The following is a 19,429-nucleotide window of genomic DNA, read 5'->3' as shown; positions in this document are numbered from 1 at the left end:
CAACACGTGGGAGGATGACTCTGCATCTTCAGCAGGGAGAGAGCAATTTTTTTCTTTACTAAAAAGGATTTTTATTTATTTTTTTCTTTTTTAAATAGAATTCTGATTACTAAAGCTGTCTGGATGGACCCCAGACATCACTTTGCTCTTTATCGCTGCCTTATTAATCTGATTTTTTTATTTCTATTTATGTATTTATTTTAATCAGCTTTAATGTTTTTAGTAAAATTTGGATGTGAAGGATTGTCTCTAATCTTCAGCCCCATTTTGGAGCCCTGTGTAATTTATAGGGGGTGTTGGTGCCCATCTGTTGAGCCGGTCATTGTGCTCCTCGGAGCCTGGGAACACCAGTCTGGAGTTGTTGTTGTTGGGTTTCCTGGATCGTTCCCATAAACGTCTCCGCCGGTCGTTACTTATTCCATAAACTCTTTATAGCCCATAAGACATCGGACTCCCACAGGGATAATGTACGGGGGCGACATTCCTGGGCAGCGCCAGCGCCGGGTACAGCTGCTCGGAATAAAAGGATGTCCTATGTTTGTTTTATTAGGGGGGCAAATATTTATTGGTCAATTAATCCATGTCCTAGACTCCTCAGTGGAGTCCACCAACCTGGAGAACTAGAAGGCTGCAATTAAGACTAAAGATCCATTTTCAGATCTTTATATATCTAGGTATATTGTAAAAGATGATTCATATTTATAGAAATTAGTGTGATATTTAAATGTATCAAAATAATAATTCTAGATTTCTTAGAAATTTTTAAGAACTTTTCATGTTTTAGCTTTTCTTATATAATTCTATATACTTATTTTGTATCACTTTTTCTTTTCACGTTTCTTTAGATTTTTTTATTTGTATATAAATCTTGACTATTTTGTATCACTTTTTTATTTTTTTTCATATTTTAGGTTTTCTAATTACAACCTTTACTTTCAGGTTTTGGGTCAATTTATTTATATTGTTTTTAGATTTGAAATCTAAATGTGTGTGTGCAATATATACATAATAATAATCTATTTATATAGCACCAACATAATCCGCAGCGCTTTACACTATATGTATGTATATGTGATGCTAAATAGTTTAGAGATTTATATAAAGGACAAAATAAAGAAAAAAGCCTAAAAACGCGTGAAAACAGAGTATAAAAAATTAATACAAAAGAGTATATATAGTTTTATGCATAAGTACATCTAAAACATGAGATTATAAAACCATCTAATATATGGTATATATAAATAATAATATTTTATTTTAAAAAAATCCTTATCTCTTCTAGATATTTAATAGAGAATTTTCTGTATGTTATTAAATACGTTTTTTTTGTGGGGATAGTACATTGTTAATCCATAAAATCCACAATTATAAATCTCTGATATGAAATGTTTACATTATGCTTTAATATATTTTTGTAGTTTTCCCTTTATTCTGTTTTGCGTAGCCTTTCCTGATTACTCCAGTCACACCCAGAGCTGCATTCTAATACCTGCTGCCTTTCACTAGGCTCTCAGGTCACTGCTCCCTGCTGCTGGTTCAGTATCTTTCTTTTTATTTATTGTTTTTCTATAAAGAGGCCTTACACTGAGGTGTAAAATAAAGGCGTGTAGTGCAGCACTGTGACAGGCGGGGGAGTTGTGTGTGCAGCTTTAGATGTGACTAGAGTAGACATGATATAGTACAAGATACATAAAGTAATGTTGCATAATGTTGTGTAAATACAGGTGCAGGAGCTGTGACCTCAGACAAAGGTTTGATAAATGAGGCGTTACATGTGCTTCCTCTTGGGGTAGACCTCGCCGTTCTCCTATTGTGGCCCCCCATCACCGCTGCCTGGCCCCTTCTACTGTGTATACACATTAATGTTCTAGATTCAGCCTTTCTGCCCGGGTGGCGTTTGCTTTGTCAGGTGTCTCGGCCGGTGTGACCATGTGTCTGCTGACCGCGCCGGACGTTCTGGCTACGCAGCATCGTTTACTATCCCTTTAAATCAGATGGAGTCACGGCCATGATCCCCTTATTATCCCATCAGCGTCACTGTAATATGATGCAAAGGTGTTATATACACGGTGAGGATAGATGGTGATGTGTTATATACACTGCTGAGGATAGATGGTGATGTGTTATATACACGGTGAGGATAGATGGTGATGTGTTATATACAGGGCTGAGGATAGATGGTGATGTGTTATATACACTGCTGAGGATAGATGGTGATGTGTTATATACACTGCTGAGGATAGATGGTGATGTGTTATATACACGGCTGAGGATAGATGGTGATGTGTTATATACACGGTGAGGATAGATGGTGATGTGTTATATACACGGTGAGGATAGATGGTGATGTGTTATATACACGGTGAGGATAGATGGTGATGTGTTATATACACGGTGAGGATAGATGGTGATGTGTTATATACACGGCTGAGGATAGATGGTGATGTGTTATATACACGGTGAGGATAGATGGTGATGTGTTATATACACGGTGAGGATAGATGGTGATGTGTTATATACACGGTGAGGATAGATGGTGATGTGTTATATACACGGTGAGGATAGATGGTGATGTGTTATATACACGGCTGAGGATAGATGGTGATGTGTTATATACACGGTGAGGATAGATGGTGATGTGTTATATACACGGCTGAGGATAGATGGTGATGTGTTATATACAGGGCTGAGGATAGATGGTGATGTGTTATATACATGGTGAGGATAGATGGTGATGTGTTATATACACTGCTGAGGATAGATGGTGATATGTTATATACACGGTGAGGATAGATGGTGATGTGTTATATACACGGCTGAGGATAGATGGTGATGTGTTATATACACGGTGAGGATAGATGGTGATGTGTTATATACACGGTGAGGATAGATGGTGATGTGTTATATACACGGCTGAGGATAGATGGTGATGTGTTGTATACACGGCTGAGGATAGATGGTGATGTGTTATATACACGGTGAGGATAGATGGTGATGTGTTATATACACGGTGAGGATAGATGGTGATGTGTTATATACACGGTGAGGATACATGGTGATGTGTTATATACAGGGCTGAGGATAGATGGTGATGTGTTATATACAGGGCTGAGGATAGATGGTGATGTGTTATATACTGCTGAGGATAGATGGTGATATGTTATATACACGGTGAGGATAGATGGTGATGTGTTATATACAGGTCCTTCTCAAAAAATTAGCATATAGTGTTAAATTTCATTATTTACCATAATGTAATGATTACAATTAAACTTTCATATATTATAGATTCATTATCCACCAACTGAAATTTGTCAGGTCTTTTATTGTTTTAATACTGATGATTTTGGCATACAACTCCTGATAACCCAAAAAACCTGTCTCAATAAATTAGCATATCAAGAAAAGGTTCTCTAAACGACCTATTACCCTAATCTTCTGAATCAACTAATTAACTCTAAACACATGCAAAAGATACCTGAGGCTTTTAAAAACTCCCTGCCTGGTTCATTACTCAAAACCCCCATCATGGGTAAGACTAGCGACCTGACAGATGTCAAGAAGGCCATCATTGACACCCTCAAGCAAGAGGGTAAGACCCAGAAAGAAATTTCTCAACAAATAGGCTGTTCCCAGAGTGCTGTATCAAGGCACCTCAATGGTAAGTCTGTTGGAAGGAAACAATGTGGCAGAAAACGCTGTACAACGAGAAGAGGTGACCGGACCCTGAGGAAGATTGTGGAGAAGGACCGATTCCAGACCTTGGGGAACCTGAGGAAGCAGTGGACTGAGTCTGGTGTGGAAACATCCAGAGCCACCGTGCACAGGCGTGTGCAGGAAATGGGCTACAGGTGCCGCATTCCCCAGGTAAACAGCGGCAGAAGCGCCTGACCTGGGCTACAGAGAAGCAGCACTGGACTGTTGCTAAGTGGTCCCAAGTACTTTTTTCTGATGAAAGCAAATTTTGCATGTCATTCGGAAATCAAGGTGCCAGAGTCTGGAGGAAGACTGGGGAGAAGGAAATGCCAAAATGCCTGAAGTCCAGTGTCAAGTACCCACAGTCAGTGATGGTGTGGGGTGCCATGTCAGCTGCTGGTGTTGGTCCACTGTGTTTCATCAAGGGCAGGGTCAATGCAGCTAGCTATCAGGAGGTTTTGGAGCACTTCATGCTTCCTGGCACCTGCTCACAGTGCCAAAACCTCTGGTAAATGGTTTACTGACCATGGTATTACTGTGCTCAATTGGCCTGCCAACTCTCCTGACCTGAACCCCATAGAGAATCTGTGGGATATTGTGAAGAGAAAGTTGAGAGACGCAAGACCCAACACTCTGGATGAGCTTAAGGCCGCTATTGAAGCATCCTGGGCCTCCATAACATCTCAGCAGTGTCACAGGCTGATTGCCTCCATGCCACGCCGCATTGAAGCAGTCATTTCTGCCAAAGGATTCCCGACCAAGTATTGAGTGCATAACTGAACATTATTATTTGATGGTTTTTTTGTTTGTTATTAAAAAACACTTTTATTTGATTGGACGGTTGAAATATGCTAATTTATTGAGACAGGTTTTTTGGGTTATCAGGAGTTGTATGCCAAAATCATCAGTATTAAAACAATAAAAGACCTGACAAATTTCAGTTGGTGGATAATGAATCTATAATATATGAAAGTTTAATTGTAATCATTACATTATGGTAAATAATGAAATTTAACACTATATGCTAATTTTTTGAGAAGGACCTGTACACGGCTGAGGATAGATGGTGATGTGTTATATACACGGTGAGGATAGATGGTGATGTGTTATATACACGGCTGAGGATAGATGGTGATGTGTTATATACACGGCTGAGGATAGATGGTGATGTGTTATATACACTGCTGAGGATAGATGGTGATGTGTTATATACACGGTGAGGATAGATGGTGATGTGTTATATACAGGGCTGAGGATAGATGGTGATGTGTTATATACACGGTGAGGATAGATGGTGATGTGTTATATACACGGTGAGGATAGATGGTGATGTGTTATATACACGGCTGAGGATAGATGGTGATGTGTTATATACACGGCTGAGGATAGATGGTGATGTGTTATATACTGCTGAGGATAGATGGTGATGTGTTATATACAAGGCTGAGGATAGATGGTGATGTGTTATATACAGGGCTGAGGATAGATGGTGATGTGTTATATACACGGCTGAGGATAGATGGTGATGTGTTATATACACGGCTGAGGATAGATGGTGATATGTTATATACACGGCTGAGGATAGATGGTGATGTGTTATATACAGGGCTGAGGATAGATGGTGATGTGTTATATACACGGCTGAGGATAGATGGTGATGTGTTATATACACTGCTGAGGATAGATGGTGATGTGTTATATACACGGTGAGGATAGATGGTGATGTGTTATATACAGGGCTGAGGATAGATGGTGATGTGTTATATACACGGTGAGGATAGATGGTGATGTGTTATATACACGGTGAGGATAGATGGTGATGTGTTATATACACGGCTGAGGATAGATGGTGATGTGTTATATACACGGCTGAGGATAGATGGTGATGTGTTATATACTGCTGAGGATAGATGGTGATGTGTTATATACAAGGCTGAGGATAGATGGTGATGTGTTATATACACGGCTGAGGATAGATGGTGATGTGTTATATACACTGCTGAGGATAGATGGTGATGTGTTATATACACTGCTGAGGATAGATGGTGATGTGTTATATACACGGTGAGGATAGATGGTGATGTGTTATATACACGGCTGAGGATAGATGGTGATGTGTTATATACAGGGCTGAGGATAGATGGTGATGTGTTATATACAGGGCTGAGGATAGATGGTGATGTGTTATATACACTGCTGAGGATAGATGGTGATGTGTTATATACACGGCTGAGGATAGATGGTGATGTGTTATATACAGGGCTGAGGATAGATGGTGATGTGTTATATACACGGCTGAGGATAGATGGTGATGTGTTATATACAAGGTTGAGGATAGATGGTGGTGTGTTATATACACTGCTGAGGATAGATGGTGATGTGTTATATACACTGCTGAGGATAGATGGTGATGTGTTATATACAAGGCTGAGGATAGATGGTGATGTGTTATATACACGGCTGAGGATAGATGGTGATGTGTTATATACAAGGCTGAGGATAGATGGTGATGTGTTATATACTGCTGAGGATAGATGGTGATGTGTTATATACACGGCTGAGGATAGATGGTGATGTGTTATATACAGGGCTGAGGATAGATGGTGATGTGTTATATACAGGGCTGAGGATAGATGGTGATGTGTTATATACACGGCTGAGGATAGATGGTGATGTGTTATATACACGGCTGAGGATAGATGGTGACGTGTTATATACAGGGCTGAGGATAGATGGTGATGTGTTATATACACTGCTGAGGAAAGATGGTGATGTGTTATATACACGGCTGAGGATAGATGGTGATGTGTTATATACACGGCTGAGGATAGATGGTGATGTGTTATATACACGGCTGAGGATAGATGGTGATGTGTTATATGCACTGCTGAGGATAGATGGTGATGTGTTATATACACGGCTGAGGATAGATGGTGATGTGTTATATACAGGGCTGAGGATAGATGGTGATGTGTTATATACAGGGCTGAGGATAGATGGTGATGTGTTATATACACGGCTGAGGATAGATGGTGATGTGTTATATACACGGCTGAGGATAGATGGTGACGTGTTATATACAGGGCTGAGGATAGATGGTGATGTGTTATATACAGGGCTGAGGATAGATGGTGATGTGTTATATACAGGGCTGAGGATAGATGGTGATGTGTTATATACAGGGCTGAGGATAGATGGTGATGTGTTATATACAGGGCTGAGGATAGATGGTGATGTGTTATATACACGGCTGAGGATAGATGGTGATGTGTTATATACAAGGTTGAGGATAGATGGTGATGTGTTATATACAAGGCTGAGGATAGATGGTGATGTGTTATATACACGGCTGAGGATAGATGGTGATGTGTTATATACACTGCTGAGGATAGATGGTGATGTGTTATATACACGGCTGAGGATAGATGGTGATGTGTTATATACAGGGCTGAGGATAGATGGTGATGTGTTATATACAGGGCTGAGGATAGATGGTGATGTGTTATATACACGGCTGAGGATAGATGGTGATGTGTTATATACAGGGCTGAGGATAGATGGTGATGTGTTATATACAGGGCTGAGGATAGATGGTGATAAATAAAACAGATTAAAGATACTTAAGAACGCACACAGGACAACAAAACCTCCTATGCGGTTAAAGGAGGTAGAATGTGTAACGTAAAAGTAAAATCCGGGGTAAGACCCCGACTATAGCAGATCAAATGCCGAGCTAATAAATGGGACAACAAACCGGAACCACAACTATAATAAGAAATGTTAATAAGAAAATAGTAAATGTGGCACAATAGTGATCAATAATGAAGAATCGTAAGCGAATTCTGCCAGGAGGGTCCGGACACTCAGGGAAGGGTTGTGGGTTTTTAATAAAATAACTGTGCTATATTTCTGTCTGTCCACGTTTGCGGTGCGCAGGTGTATTTGTGATTCTTATTCTTTTATATAGTAATTACATATTGCCGCACCTTTGGCCTATTTTATACTGTGCCCAGCCCCAACCTTATTTTTTTTTTTTTTCCTTTTATGATACATTCATCGTCTTAACATTTCTGTTTTTGTTTCCACAGACAATTCAGAAGTTAGCCAGCCAGTACCTGAAGAAGGAGTGGCCGGTAGTGAAGCCGGAGGAGCGCAGCGAGTACAGGTAACGGGTGGTCTACTATTCTGCTACAGGAAATCCGCAAAGGAGACTGTAAGCTCCTCCTTATTGTCAGTAATCCCTGCCAAAACTGGTAACAGGGAAGGTCCTGCTACTAGAAGCCACTAATGAAGACATATGGAAAGGGTATGGCCACTTTATAACGTATCCTCTACTGATCCTGAGTTACCTCCTGTATTATACTCCAGAGCTGCACTCACTACTCTGCTGGTGCAGTCACTGTGTACATACATTACATTACTGATCCTGAGTTACATCCTGTATTATACTCCAGAGCTGCACTCACTATTCTGCTGGTGCAGTCACTGTGTACATACATTAGATTACTGATCCTGAGTTACATCCTGTATTATACTCCAGAGGTGCACTCACTATTCTGCTGGTGCAGTCACTGTGTACATACATTACATTACTGATCCTGAGTTACATCCTGTATTATACTCCAGAGCTGCACTCACTATTCTGCTGGTGCAGTCACTGTGTACATACATTACATTACTGATCCTGAGTTACATCCTGTATTATACCCCAGAGCTGCACTCACTATTCTGCTGGTGCAGTCACTGTGTACATACATTACATTACTGATCCTGAGTTACATCCTGTATTATACCCCAGAGCTGCACTCACTATTCTGCTGGTGCAGTCACTGTGTACATACATTACATTACTGATCCTGAGTTACATCCTGTATTATACCTCAGAGCTGCACTCACTATTCTGCTGGTGCAGTCACTGTGTACATACATTACTGATCCTGAGTTACATCCTGTATTATACTCCAGAGCTGCACTCACTATTCTGCTGGTGCAGTCACTGTGTACATACATTACATTACTGATCCTGAGTTACATCCTGTATTATACCTCAGAGCTGCACTCACTATTCTGCTGGTGCAGTCACTGTGTACATACATTACTGATCCTGAGTTACATCCTGTATTATACTCCAGAGCTGCACTCACTATTCTGCTGGTGCAGTCACTGTGTACATACATTACATTACTGATCCTGAGTTACATCCTGTATTATACCCCAGAGCTGCACTCACTATTCTGCTGGTGCAGTCACTGTGCACATACATTACATTACTGATCCTGAGTTACATCCTGTATTATACTCCAGAGCTGCACTCACTATTCTGCTGGTGCAGTCACTGTGCACATACATTACATTACTGATCCTGAGTTACATCCTGTATTATACCCCAGAGCTGCACTCACTATTCTGCTGGTGCAGTCACAGTGTACATACATTACATTACTGATCCTGAGTTACAGTGGGTACAGAAAGTATTCAGACCCCTTTACATACTTCACTCTTTGTTTCATTGCAGCCATTTGGTAACTTCAAAATAGTTCCTTTTTTCTCATTAATGAACTCTCTGCACCCCATCTTGACTGAAAAACACAGAATTGTAGAAATTTTTGCAATTTTATTAAAAAAGAAAAAACTGAAATATCCCATGGTCTTAAGTCTTCAGCCCCTTTGCTCAGTATTGAGTAGAAGCCCCTTTTGAGCTAGTACAGCCATGAGTCTTCTTGGGAATGATACAACAAGTTTTCCCCCCCTGGATTTGGGGATCCTCTCCAGTTCCGTCAGGTTGGATGGTGAACGTTGGTGGACGCCATTTTCAGGTCTCTCCAGAGATGCTCAGTTGGGTTTAGGTCAGGGCTCTGGTTGGGCCGGTCAGGAATGGTCACAGAGTTGTTCTGAAGCCACTCCTCTGTTATTTTAGCTGTGTGCTTAGGGTCATTGTCTTGTTGGAAGGTGAACCTTCGGCCAAGTCTGAGGTCCAGAGCACTCTGGAAGAGGTTGTCATCCAGGATATCTCTGTACTTGGCCGCATTCATGTTTCCTTCAATGACAACCAGTCGTCCTGTCCTTGCAGCTGAAAAACACCCCATAGCATGATGCTGCCACCACCATGCTTCACTGTTGGGATTGCATTGGGCAGGTGATAAGCAGTGCCTGGTTTTCTCCACATATACCGCTTAGAATTATCACCAGAAAGGTCTATCTTCATCTCATCAGACCAGAGAATCTTATTTCTCATAGTCTGGGAGTCCTTCATATGTTTTTTTAGCAAACTCTATGCGGGCTTTCATGTCTTGCACTGAGGAGAGACTTCCAGACTCTGCCATAAAGGCCCAACTGGTGGAGGGCTGAAGTGATAGTTGACTGTGTGGAACTTTCTCCCATCTCCCTACTGCATCTCTGGAGCTCAGCCACAGTGGTCTTGTGGTTCTTCTTTACCTCTCTCACCAAGGCTCTTCTCCCACGATTGCTCAGTTTGGCTGGACGGCCAGGTCTAGGAAGACTTCTGGTGGTCCCAAACTTCTTCCATTTAAGGATTATGGAGGCCACTGTGCTCTTAGGAACCTTGAGTGCTGCAGAAATTCTGTTGTAACCTTGGCCAGGTCTGTGCCTTGCCACAATTCTGTCTCTGAGCTCCTTGGCCAGCTCCTTTGACCTCATGATCCTCATTTGGTCTGACATGCTCTGTGAGCTCTTATATAGACACAGCTGGACTCCAATGAAGGAGTAGAACCATCTCAAGGAGGATCACAAGGAAATGGACAGCATGGGACTTACATATGAGTGTCTGAGCAAAGGGTCTGAATACTTATGACCATGTGATATTTCAGTTTTTCTTTTTTATTTGCAAACATTTCTACATTTCTCTTTTTTCAGTCAAGATGTGGTGCAGAGTGAACATTAAGGAGAAAAAAATTAACTTTTTTGAATTTACCAAATGGCTGCAATGAAACAAAGTGAAAAATTTAAAGGGGTGTGAATACTTTCCATACCCATTGTACATTCTGTGTTATACCCCAGAGCTGCACTCGCTGTTCCCCGATCAGTCTCCCAGCACTTTGTTTTCTGATACATTGTTGCAGTTTTTATAGCTCATTGTTTCCCATCTAATGAGGACACATTAGAGCCCGGATTACCTGTGATTACCTCGGGGTTTTGCTGCTTATTTGAACTTTCCCCAGACACAATGGATGACTCTGAGACCTTTGTGAACAGATCGTGGGACGTTTTTCCCACTCATAAAGTGTCTCTTCGCTACGTCCTTAGTGACATGATGCGTGTGATCTGTGTAGTTCACCCCGGGCGTTTGAAGCCATCAGACGACTGCCCGCTCTCTCTGCCTTCGCTGTTTTTTTTTTTTCGATAGTGCATCCTGCAGCCATTTTTTTTCAGGTAAGTGACGCACCGACCGTCCACACAGTGAAACGTGGTTCATCCTTCCGGCCGCTTCGCCCCTGGCACGGTCCGCTTCACCCCTGGCACGGTCCGCTTCGCCCCTGGCTCCGGTCGCTTCGCCCCTGGCTCCGGCCGCTTCGCCCCTGGCACTGGCTACTTTGCCCCTGGCTCCGGCTGCTTCGCCCCTGGCTCCGGCCGCTTCGACCCTGACTCCATGATGCCTCGTGCTCCTGTACCCTCTGTTGGAGCTTTTCGCAGGGGGCACAGGTCTGACATGGCTGCCATGCTTTGTGTGTCCTCACACCGTTCTCTGATGGAGACTGGTACATTTATCACTAATTTTGGGTAAAATTTCCCTCCAGTGGGACCGGAGCAGACCCCCCACCCATATCACTGAGTCTCGGGCGCCGGTCCGCCCGCTGTCCTTTCTTGGATCGCTTCTAGTAATCGTTAATCTTATACAATCCTTTTTTATTTAATGGAAAGTTCTGCAAATTTCCAATTTACTTTTTACTTCTCTTCACGTTCGCGTCTCTGCTGTCAGTGAATGATAACATCAAATCCAGTGTATAGAAGTTTCGTCCTGACCTGGTGCCAGCGCCACACATCGATGGGCACGATGACCATCTACAGCAGAATGCAAAGAAAATGTCTGATGGGAGCTCAACTCTGTCTCCTCTGCAGGAACATCTATACAGTATGGAAATCCTACCTAGAAGGGACGATACAAGTGGCACAATCCCGGATCAACATCTGCGAAAACTATAGGAACCTGATCTCCGAGCCGGCCAGGACGGTGAAACTGTACAAGGAACAGCAGCTGAAAAAGGTACGTCATCCTATATGCTCCAGAGCTGCACTCACTATTCTGCTGGTGCAGTCACTGTGTTCATACATTACATTACTGATCCTGAGTTACATCCTGTATTATACTCCAGAGCTGCACTCACTATTCTGCTGGTGCAGTCACTGTGTACATACATTACATTACTGATCCTGAGTTATATCCTGTATTATACCCCTGAGCTGCACTCACTATTCTGCTGGTGCAGTCACTGTGTACATACATTACATTACTGATCCTGAGTTACCTCCTGTATTATACCCCAGAGCTGCACTCACTATTCTGCTGGTGCAGTCACTGTGTATATACATTACATTACTGATCCTGAGTTACATCCTGTATTATACTCCAGAGCTGCACTCACTATTCTGCTGGTGCAGTCACTGTGTACATACATTACATTACTGATCCTGAGTTACATCCTCTATTATACCCCAGAGCTGCACTCACTATTCTGCTGGTGCAGTCACTGTGTACATATATTACATTACTGATCCTGAGTTACATCCTGTATTATACTCCAGAGCTGCACTCACTATTCTGCTGGTGCAGTCACTGTGTACATACATTACATTACTGACCCTGAGTTACATCCTGTATTATACCCCAGAGCTGCACTCACTATTCTGCTGGTGCAGTCACTGTGTACATACATTGTATTACTGATCCTGATTTACATCCTGTATTATACTCCAGAGCTGCACTCACTATTCTGCTGGTGCAGTCACTGTGTACATACATTACATTACTGATCCTGAGTTACCTCCTGTATTATACCCCAGAGCTGCACTCACTATTATGCTGGTGCAGTCACTGTGTATATACATTACATTTCTGATCCTGAGTTACATCCTGTATTATACTCCAGAGCTGCACTCACTATTCTGCTGGTGCAGTCACTGTGTACATACATTACATTACTGACCCTGAGTTACATCCTGTATTATACCCCAGAGCTGCACTCACTATTCTGCTGGTGCAGTCACTGTGTACATACATTGTATTACTGATCCTGATTTACATCCTGTATTATACTCCAGAGCTGCACTCACTATTCTGCTGGTGCAGTCACTGTGTACATACATTACATTACTGACCCTGAGTTACCTCCTGTATTATACCCCAGAGCTGCACTCACTATTCTGCTGGCTGAGTCCTATCTGAAATGTTCTCCAGTTCCCTTTCTCCAGGCATAATATTTTGGTTCGTGGGCTCTGATGATGGGAATTCTTTTGTCTTGCAGTGTGTGGACCAGCTGACCAAGATCCAGACGGAACTCCAGGAGACAGTGAAGGATTTAGCCAAGGCCAAAAAGAAGTACTATGAGGCCGAGCAGATGGCTCATGGAATGAGAGAAAAAGCCGACATCGATGCCAAGTGAGTTCCTGGTGTCCAGTGTTATTAGCTGGAGATGCCGACACTTCACAATCAGTCATTGAGGGCAGCACTTGGCTGCGACTGAGCGGCGGAAGGAAAAGCTGCGACCGAGCACAAACTGGATCCTCTCCAGCTCCGTCTACCCGACCCCAGATCCTGGAGAGCTCTGTACAGCACAGCTAGGGAGATATACAGGGGGTCCGACACCACCATCAGCAGTGGCCTGCATCAGCCGCACAGCCAGGACGCGCAGCAGAGCACAAGTGCTCATAACACAGTGTTCATACCACAGCGCCACCAAAAGGTGGAAACCCTGCACTACGCAATGCACTGCAGGAGACCAGAGTCCAGCAATAGCGAAAGGGAGAGTTAATGCTGGAGGAATTGTAGTGTTATATTCCTATACATAGGGGCAGTATTATAGTAGTTATATTCTTGTACATAAGGGCAGTATTATAGTAGTTATATTCTTGTACATAAGGGCAGTATTATAGTAGTTATATTCTTGTACATAGGAGCAGTATTATAGTAGTTATATTCTTGTACATAAGGGCAGTATTATAGTAGTTATATTCTTGTACATAGGAGCAGTATTATAGTAGTTATATTCTTGTACATAGGAGCAGTATTATAGTAGTTATATTCTTGTACATAAGGGCAGTATTATAGTAGTTATATTCTTGTACATAGGGGCAGTATTATAGTAGTTATATTCTTGTACATAGGGGCAGTATTATAGTAGTTATATTCTTGTACATAGGAGCAGTATTATAGTAGTTATATTCTTGTACATAGGAGCAGTATTATAGTAGTTATATTCTTGTACATAGGAGCAGTATTATAGTAGTTATATTCTTGTACATAGGAGCAGTATTATAGTAGTTATATTCTTGTACATAGGAGCAGTATTATAGTAGTTATATTCTTGTACATAGGGGCAGTATTATAGTAGTTATATTCTTGTACATAGGAGCAGTATTATAGTAGTTATATTCTTGTACATAGGAGCAGTATTATAGTAGTTATATTCTTGTACATAGGGCAGTATTATAGTAGTTATATTCTTGTACCTAGGGACAGTATTATAGTAGTTATATTCTTGTACCTAGGGACAGTATTATAGTAGTTATATTCTTGTACATAGGAGCAGTATTATAGTAGTTATATTCTTGCACATAGGGGCAGTATTATAGTAGTTATATTCTTGTACATAGGAGCAGTATTATAGTAGTTATATTCTTGTACATAGGAGCAGTATTATAGTAGTTATATTCTTGCACATAGGGGCAGTATTATAGTAGTTATATTCTTGTACATAGGAGCAGTATTATAGTAGTTATATTCTTGTACATAGGGGCAGTATTATAGTAGTTATATTCTTGTACATAGGGGCAGTATTATAGTAGTTATATTCTTGTACATAAGGGCAGTATTATAGTAGTTATATTCTTGTACATAGGAGCAGTATTATAGTAGTTATATTCTTGTACATAAGGGCAGTATTATAGTAGTTATATTCTTGTACATAGGAGCAGTATTATAGTAGTTATATTCTTGTACATAAGGGCAGTATTATAGTAGTTATATTCTTGTACATAGGAGCAGTATTATAGTAGTTATATTCTTGTACATAGGAGCAGTATTATAGTAGTTATATTCTTGTACATAAGGGCAGTATTATAGTAGTTATATTCTTGTACATAGGGGCAGTATTATAGTAGTTATATTCTTGTACATAGGGGCAGTATTATAGTAGTTATATTCTTGTACATAGGAGCAGTATTATAGTAGTTATATTCTTGTACATAGGAGCAGTATTATAGTAGTTATATTCTTGTACATAGGAGCAGTATTATAGTAGTTATATTCTTGTACATAGGAGCAGTATTATAGTAGTTATATTCTTGTACATAGGAGCAGTATTATAGTAGTTATATTCTTGTACATAGGGGCAGTATTATAGTAGTTATATTCTTGTACATAGGAGCAGTATTATAGTAGTTATATTCTTGTACATAGGAGCAGTATTATAGTAGTTATATTCTTGTACATAGGGCAGTATTATAGTAGTTATATTCTTGTACCTAGGGACAGTATTATAGTAGTTATATTCTTGTACCTAGGGACAGTATTATAGTAGTTATATTCTTGTACATAGGAGCAGTATTATAGTAGTTATATTCTTGCACATAGGGGCAGTATTATAGTAGTTATATTCTTGTACATAGGAGCAGTATTATAGTAGTTATATTCTTGTACATAGGAGCAGTATTATAGTAGTTATATTCTTGCACATAGGGGCAGTATTATAGTAGTTATATTCTTGTACATAGGAGCAGTATTATAGTAGTTATATTCTTGTACATAGGGGCAGTATTATAGTAGTTATATTCTTGTACATAGGGGCAGTATTATAGTAGTTATATTCTTGTACATAGGGGCAGTATTATAGTAGTTATATTCTTGTACATAGGGGCAGTATTATAGTAGTTATATTCTTGTACATAGGAGCAGTATTATAGTAGTTATATTCTTGTACATAGGAGCAGTATTATAGTAGTTATATTCTTGTACATAAGGGGCATTATTATAGTAGTTATATTCTTGTACATAGGGGCAGTATTATAGTAGTTATATTCTTGTACATAGGGGCAGTATTATAGTAGTTATATTCTTGTACATAGGGGCAGTATTATAGTAGTTATATTCTTGTACATAGGGGCAGTATTATAGTAGTTATATTCTTGTATATAGGGGCAGTATTATAGTAGTTATATTCTTGTACATAGGGGGCAGTATTATAGTAGTTATATTCTTGTACATAGGGGACAGTATTATAGTAGTTATATTCTTGTACATAGGAGCAGTATTATAGTAGTTATATTCTTGTACATAGGAGCAGTATTATAGTTTTTGTATATAGGTATCTGTTTCTGTTTTCATGGTGATAAAATTTTGACTTCTTCATCTTGCACTGTAGTTATGATGGCGGCAGTGGGACAATTTTTGTTGGTCGGACCTGTGACTCGTCTTTTTCTTGACCGCTATAATATTAGATCTTTCATATTTTAGATTTTTTATACGGCGGACTTTACTGAATGACTTTTTTGTTATTGGTGGAGATTTTTCGCTCCATTAGACATTTAATACCGGTGGTGACAGCAGTCGACATTTAATAGAACGTTTAGTTTTTCGGTTGTCGTGGTAACCGCCACGTCTGACACAATGTTGTATAACGAGTTTGTCACTCATCGCGTTGTCGCTCGGATTGTGAAGGTGACACTTTTTATGCCCCACAATGTCCCAGAGCCACGTTTCTTTCACTTTGCTGCAAAAATGGCGTCCGCCCGTCCTGTCGCCCTTCACTGCAGGCGTCTGTGGTTGTTAGGTGGCTCTGATAAATTGATACAATTTAACCCTTAATTTACCAGGCTGAGTTTTGTGCTTCTGACCTGGTGCTATGTTGGCTTCTGAGTCTTAAAGGGAATGTCCATCTTTATGGAAGTAAAGGCAAATCTGAGAACATTTCTGTTATCAATCACTTTCACGATCTCTGCTTGCTTTAGATACATAGGTTTTTTTTGCTTTCCCTTCTTATAACAGCTGATGGCTTTGTTACAGTGTATCAGTTTAGGTAATTCTTTGCAATAAAGACTCTCTAGGAGCAGAATGTCCCGGTCTCTGAACTGATACATTGTAGCAAAGTTCAGCTGTGTGAGCTGGACTAAGTGAAGATGGCTGTTCTTGTTTCCATTCACCACCAGCAAGCAGGTTTATCAGCTGTAGAATTTTTTTTTTCTTGTGATATTTTGGCAATTGACATTGTGTTGTCTTTTTTTTCCCCCTTGAACTACCCTGCGTACACTTTATATCCACCCTTTGATGGTCCCCTTCCCCTGCATAGATAGCATGTTGAGGGTTGTCATCCAGCTTTGCACAAGCTCTGAACGTCCAATGAATCTGCAACTTTTTTACTCTTTAGTGTCAGTCTTCTCTGTAATTCTGGGATTATGTTCATGAACCAGGAAGCCCAGGATGGATGAGTGCTGCAGTTTATAGGCAATGCTTTATGGGAAAAAAATATGTAAATTGGCTCCATAAGAAAGAAAACCATCTCACTATCACCATCTAGTGGAGAAAGCAGGGAAAAGCGGGGAGTAAAAGTTGCCATTGCGAGGGGTCATCGCTTTTCCGTATAGTTTTTTTTTTTTCTTTGCATTTGTAGTAATGAGCTGACGTCACTCACGTTCTTTGGATTAGTAGGATGCGAACGTCGGCCCCCCGCATGGTGACTGTGGAATGCAGCCGCTGTAGGATTATAATCGCTCTGATCTGAACCCGCTCAGGATTAGTGTCTCCGATCCAAGATGGGAGAGGATTAGCTCCAATCTCTACGTCTATATTGTGCCGGGCCTATATATATATATATATATATATATATATATATATATATATATATATATATATATATATATATATATATATATATATATATATATATATATATATATATATATATACATACATACATACATACATACATACATACACGGCCCTATGGTGGGGGTCATGTATTGGGAACATCTCTCCCCCCCCCCACCCATTATCCGGAGGCTGCAGAGTGAGATGCCTCGCTATACGGAAGAATCATGGCGTTTATTTTCTGAGAATATCTCTTTACTCGTCTTCATTGTAGTCGTTTTCACGTGTGCACTATGCAGAATAAAAAATGGAAACCGTCAGCAAGTTGCTGTTGACAGATTGAACCCAAAAATAATGAATAATTATCCTAACCCAATTATCGTGACTTCATTTAATGTGTGTCTTTTTTTATTTTCCAGATCTCTGATTGCTGTCAGTGAAGGCAACGTTCTTGCTTCTGTCATTTTTGCTGATACCCCCCATAGACGCCCCCCATACTGCGCACAGGAAGTTTCCTACAATTGTATCCAATCTGACGTCGGCTACAATGTATCAGTTTGCTGCTGATTGTGTAGCCCGGGTAGAATTGTAACAAACCCTCAGCTGTGAGAAAGGTTTCTGGCCAGGTTTTCATCCTCTGCAAGAATGTTCTTATTTGCTGACAGGAAGCGGAGGTCTTGGAGATGGTTAAGAATTGAAGCCATGGCCATATTCCGCAGTTCTTAGGTTGATGTTTTATTAATGCGCCAGGTTTTCCTGGACATCACTTTATAATCTAAGATCCCAGATCAGCTGCGGTCCTGCTCGCTGACTGTGTCCAAGTAGACGCAGATTTTGATTTCTCCAGTAAAAGTAATGCACATACAATACACCGAGCCGCGCGTGTCGCTGCTGTACTCACAATGTGTTATTCTTCTTCTGGTCTCCGCAGATCTAAGCTCAGCTTGTTCCAGTCCAGGATAAGTTTACAGAAGGCAAATGTGAAGGTGAGCGATTCCAGGTCTCTTCTCCATTCACATCCAGAGCTGCATTTAAAATTCATTTTTTTCTCCAGCCTGAAATTTTGCTTTAGATGTGAACGGAGATGAAACTTTTTTTGGTACACTTGAATCCAAACCTACATTCCCAACCTTACACTTTCCCGTCCTTTAACTCTAACCTCCTAACCCTGATATCCAAACCTGGACCTAAACGTTAAACCTAACCGTGCCACCCTGACACCTTAACCCTAACCTTGACCCCCTAACCTTACCCTGTCCTTTTAACCCTAACCTCCTAACCCTGATATCCTCACCTGGACCTCCTAACCTTAACCCTAACCCTGAATTCCTAACCTTAATTCTGATGACCTAGATGTAACCCTAACCCTGATACCCTTGAACCCAAATCCTAAATTCCTACCCTTACCCAGTCGTCTTTTAACCCTAACCTCCTAACTGTGATATCCTAACTCAGACCTCCTAACCTCAACTTACCCCGTCCAAGAACTTCTAACCTTAATTCTGACGCCCTAACTTTAACCCTGATCCCCTTACCTCCTAACCTTACCATGACCTCTTAACACTAACCCAGGACTCCTACCCTTGGCCCGAACCATTGCTCTCTAATCTCCTAACCCCAACCTCTTATCACTAGCTCTAACCCCGAACCCCTCACCTTCTCCCTGACCCTGCAGTGATGCAGCTGTAACACTCCCAT

The 19,429-nt window shown here is 40.8% G+C and overlaps 1 protein-coding gene across 3 annotated transcripts in view; it reads left to right on the top strand.

The window, feature by feature from the left end:
* FCHSD2 (FCH and double SH3 domains 2) overlaps positions 1-19,429 on the top strand; it is a 136,906-nt gene that overhangs the window by 75,287 nt on the left and 42,190 nt on the right. For all 3 annotated transcript variants that reach the window (XM_077298774.1, XM_077298773.1, XM_077298772.1), the window contains exons 4-7: positions 7,785-7,861; positions 11,773-11,917; positions 13,176-13,309; positions 18,663-18,717. In XM_077298774.1, the coding sequence (XP_077154889.1) occupies positions 7,785-7,861; positions 11,773-11,917; positions 13,176-13,309; positions 18,663-18,717 (411 nt within the window). The remainder of the gene's footprint in view (positions 1-7,784; positions 7,862-11,772; positions 11,918-13,175; positions 13,310-18,662; positions 18,718-19,429) is intronic.

The sequence above is a fragment of the Ranitomeya variabilis genome, chromosome 3 (genome assembly GCF_051348905.1).
Source record: "Ranitomeya variabilis isolate aRanVar5 chromosome 3, aRanVar5.hap1, whole genome shotgun sequence".
Lineage (NCBI taxonomy): Eukaryota > Metazoa > Chordata > Amphibia > Anura > Dendrobatidae > Ranitomeya > Ranitomeya variabilis.
The sequence above is the reverse complement of the archived record's forward strand: the minus strand, read 5'-3'. Positions and strand labels throughout refer to the sequence as shown.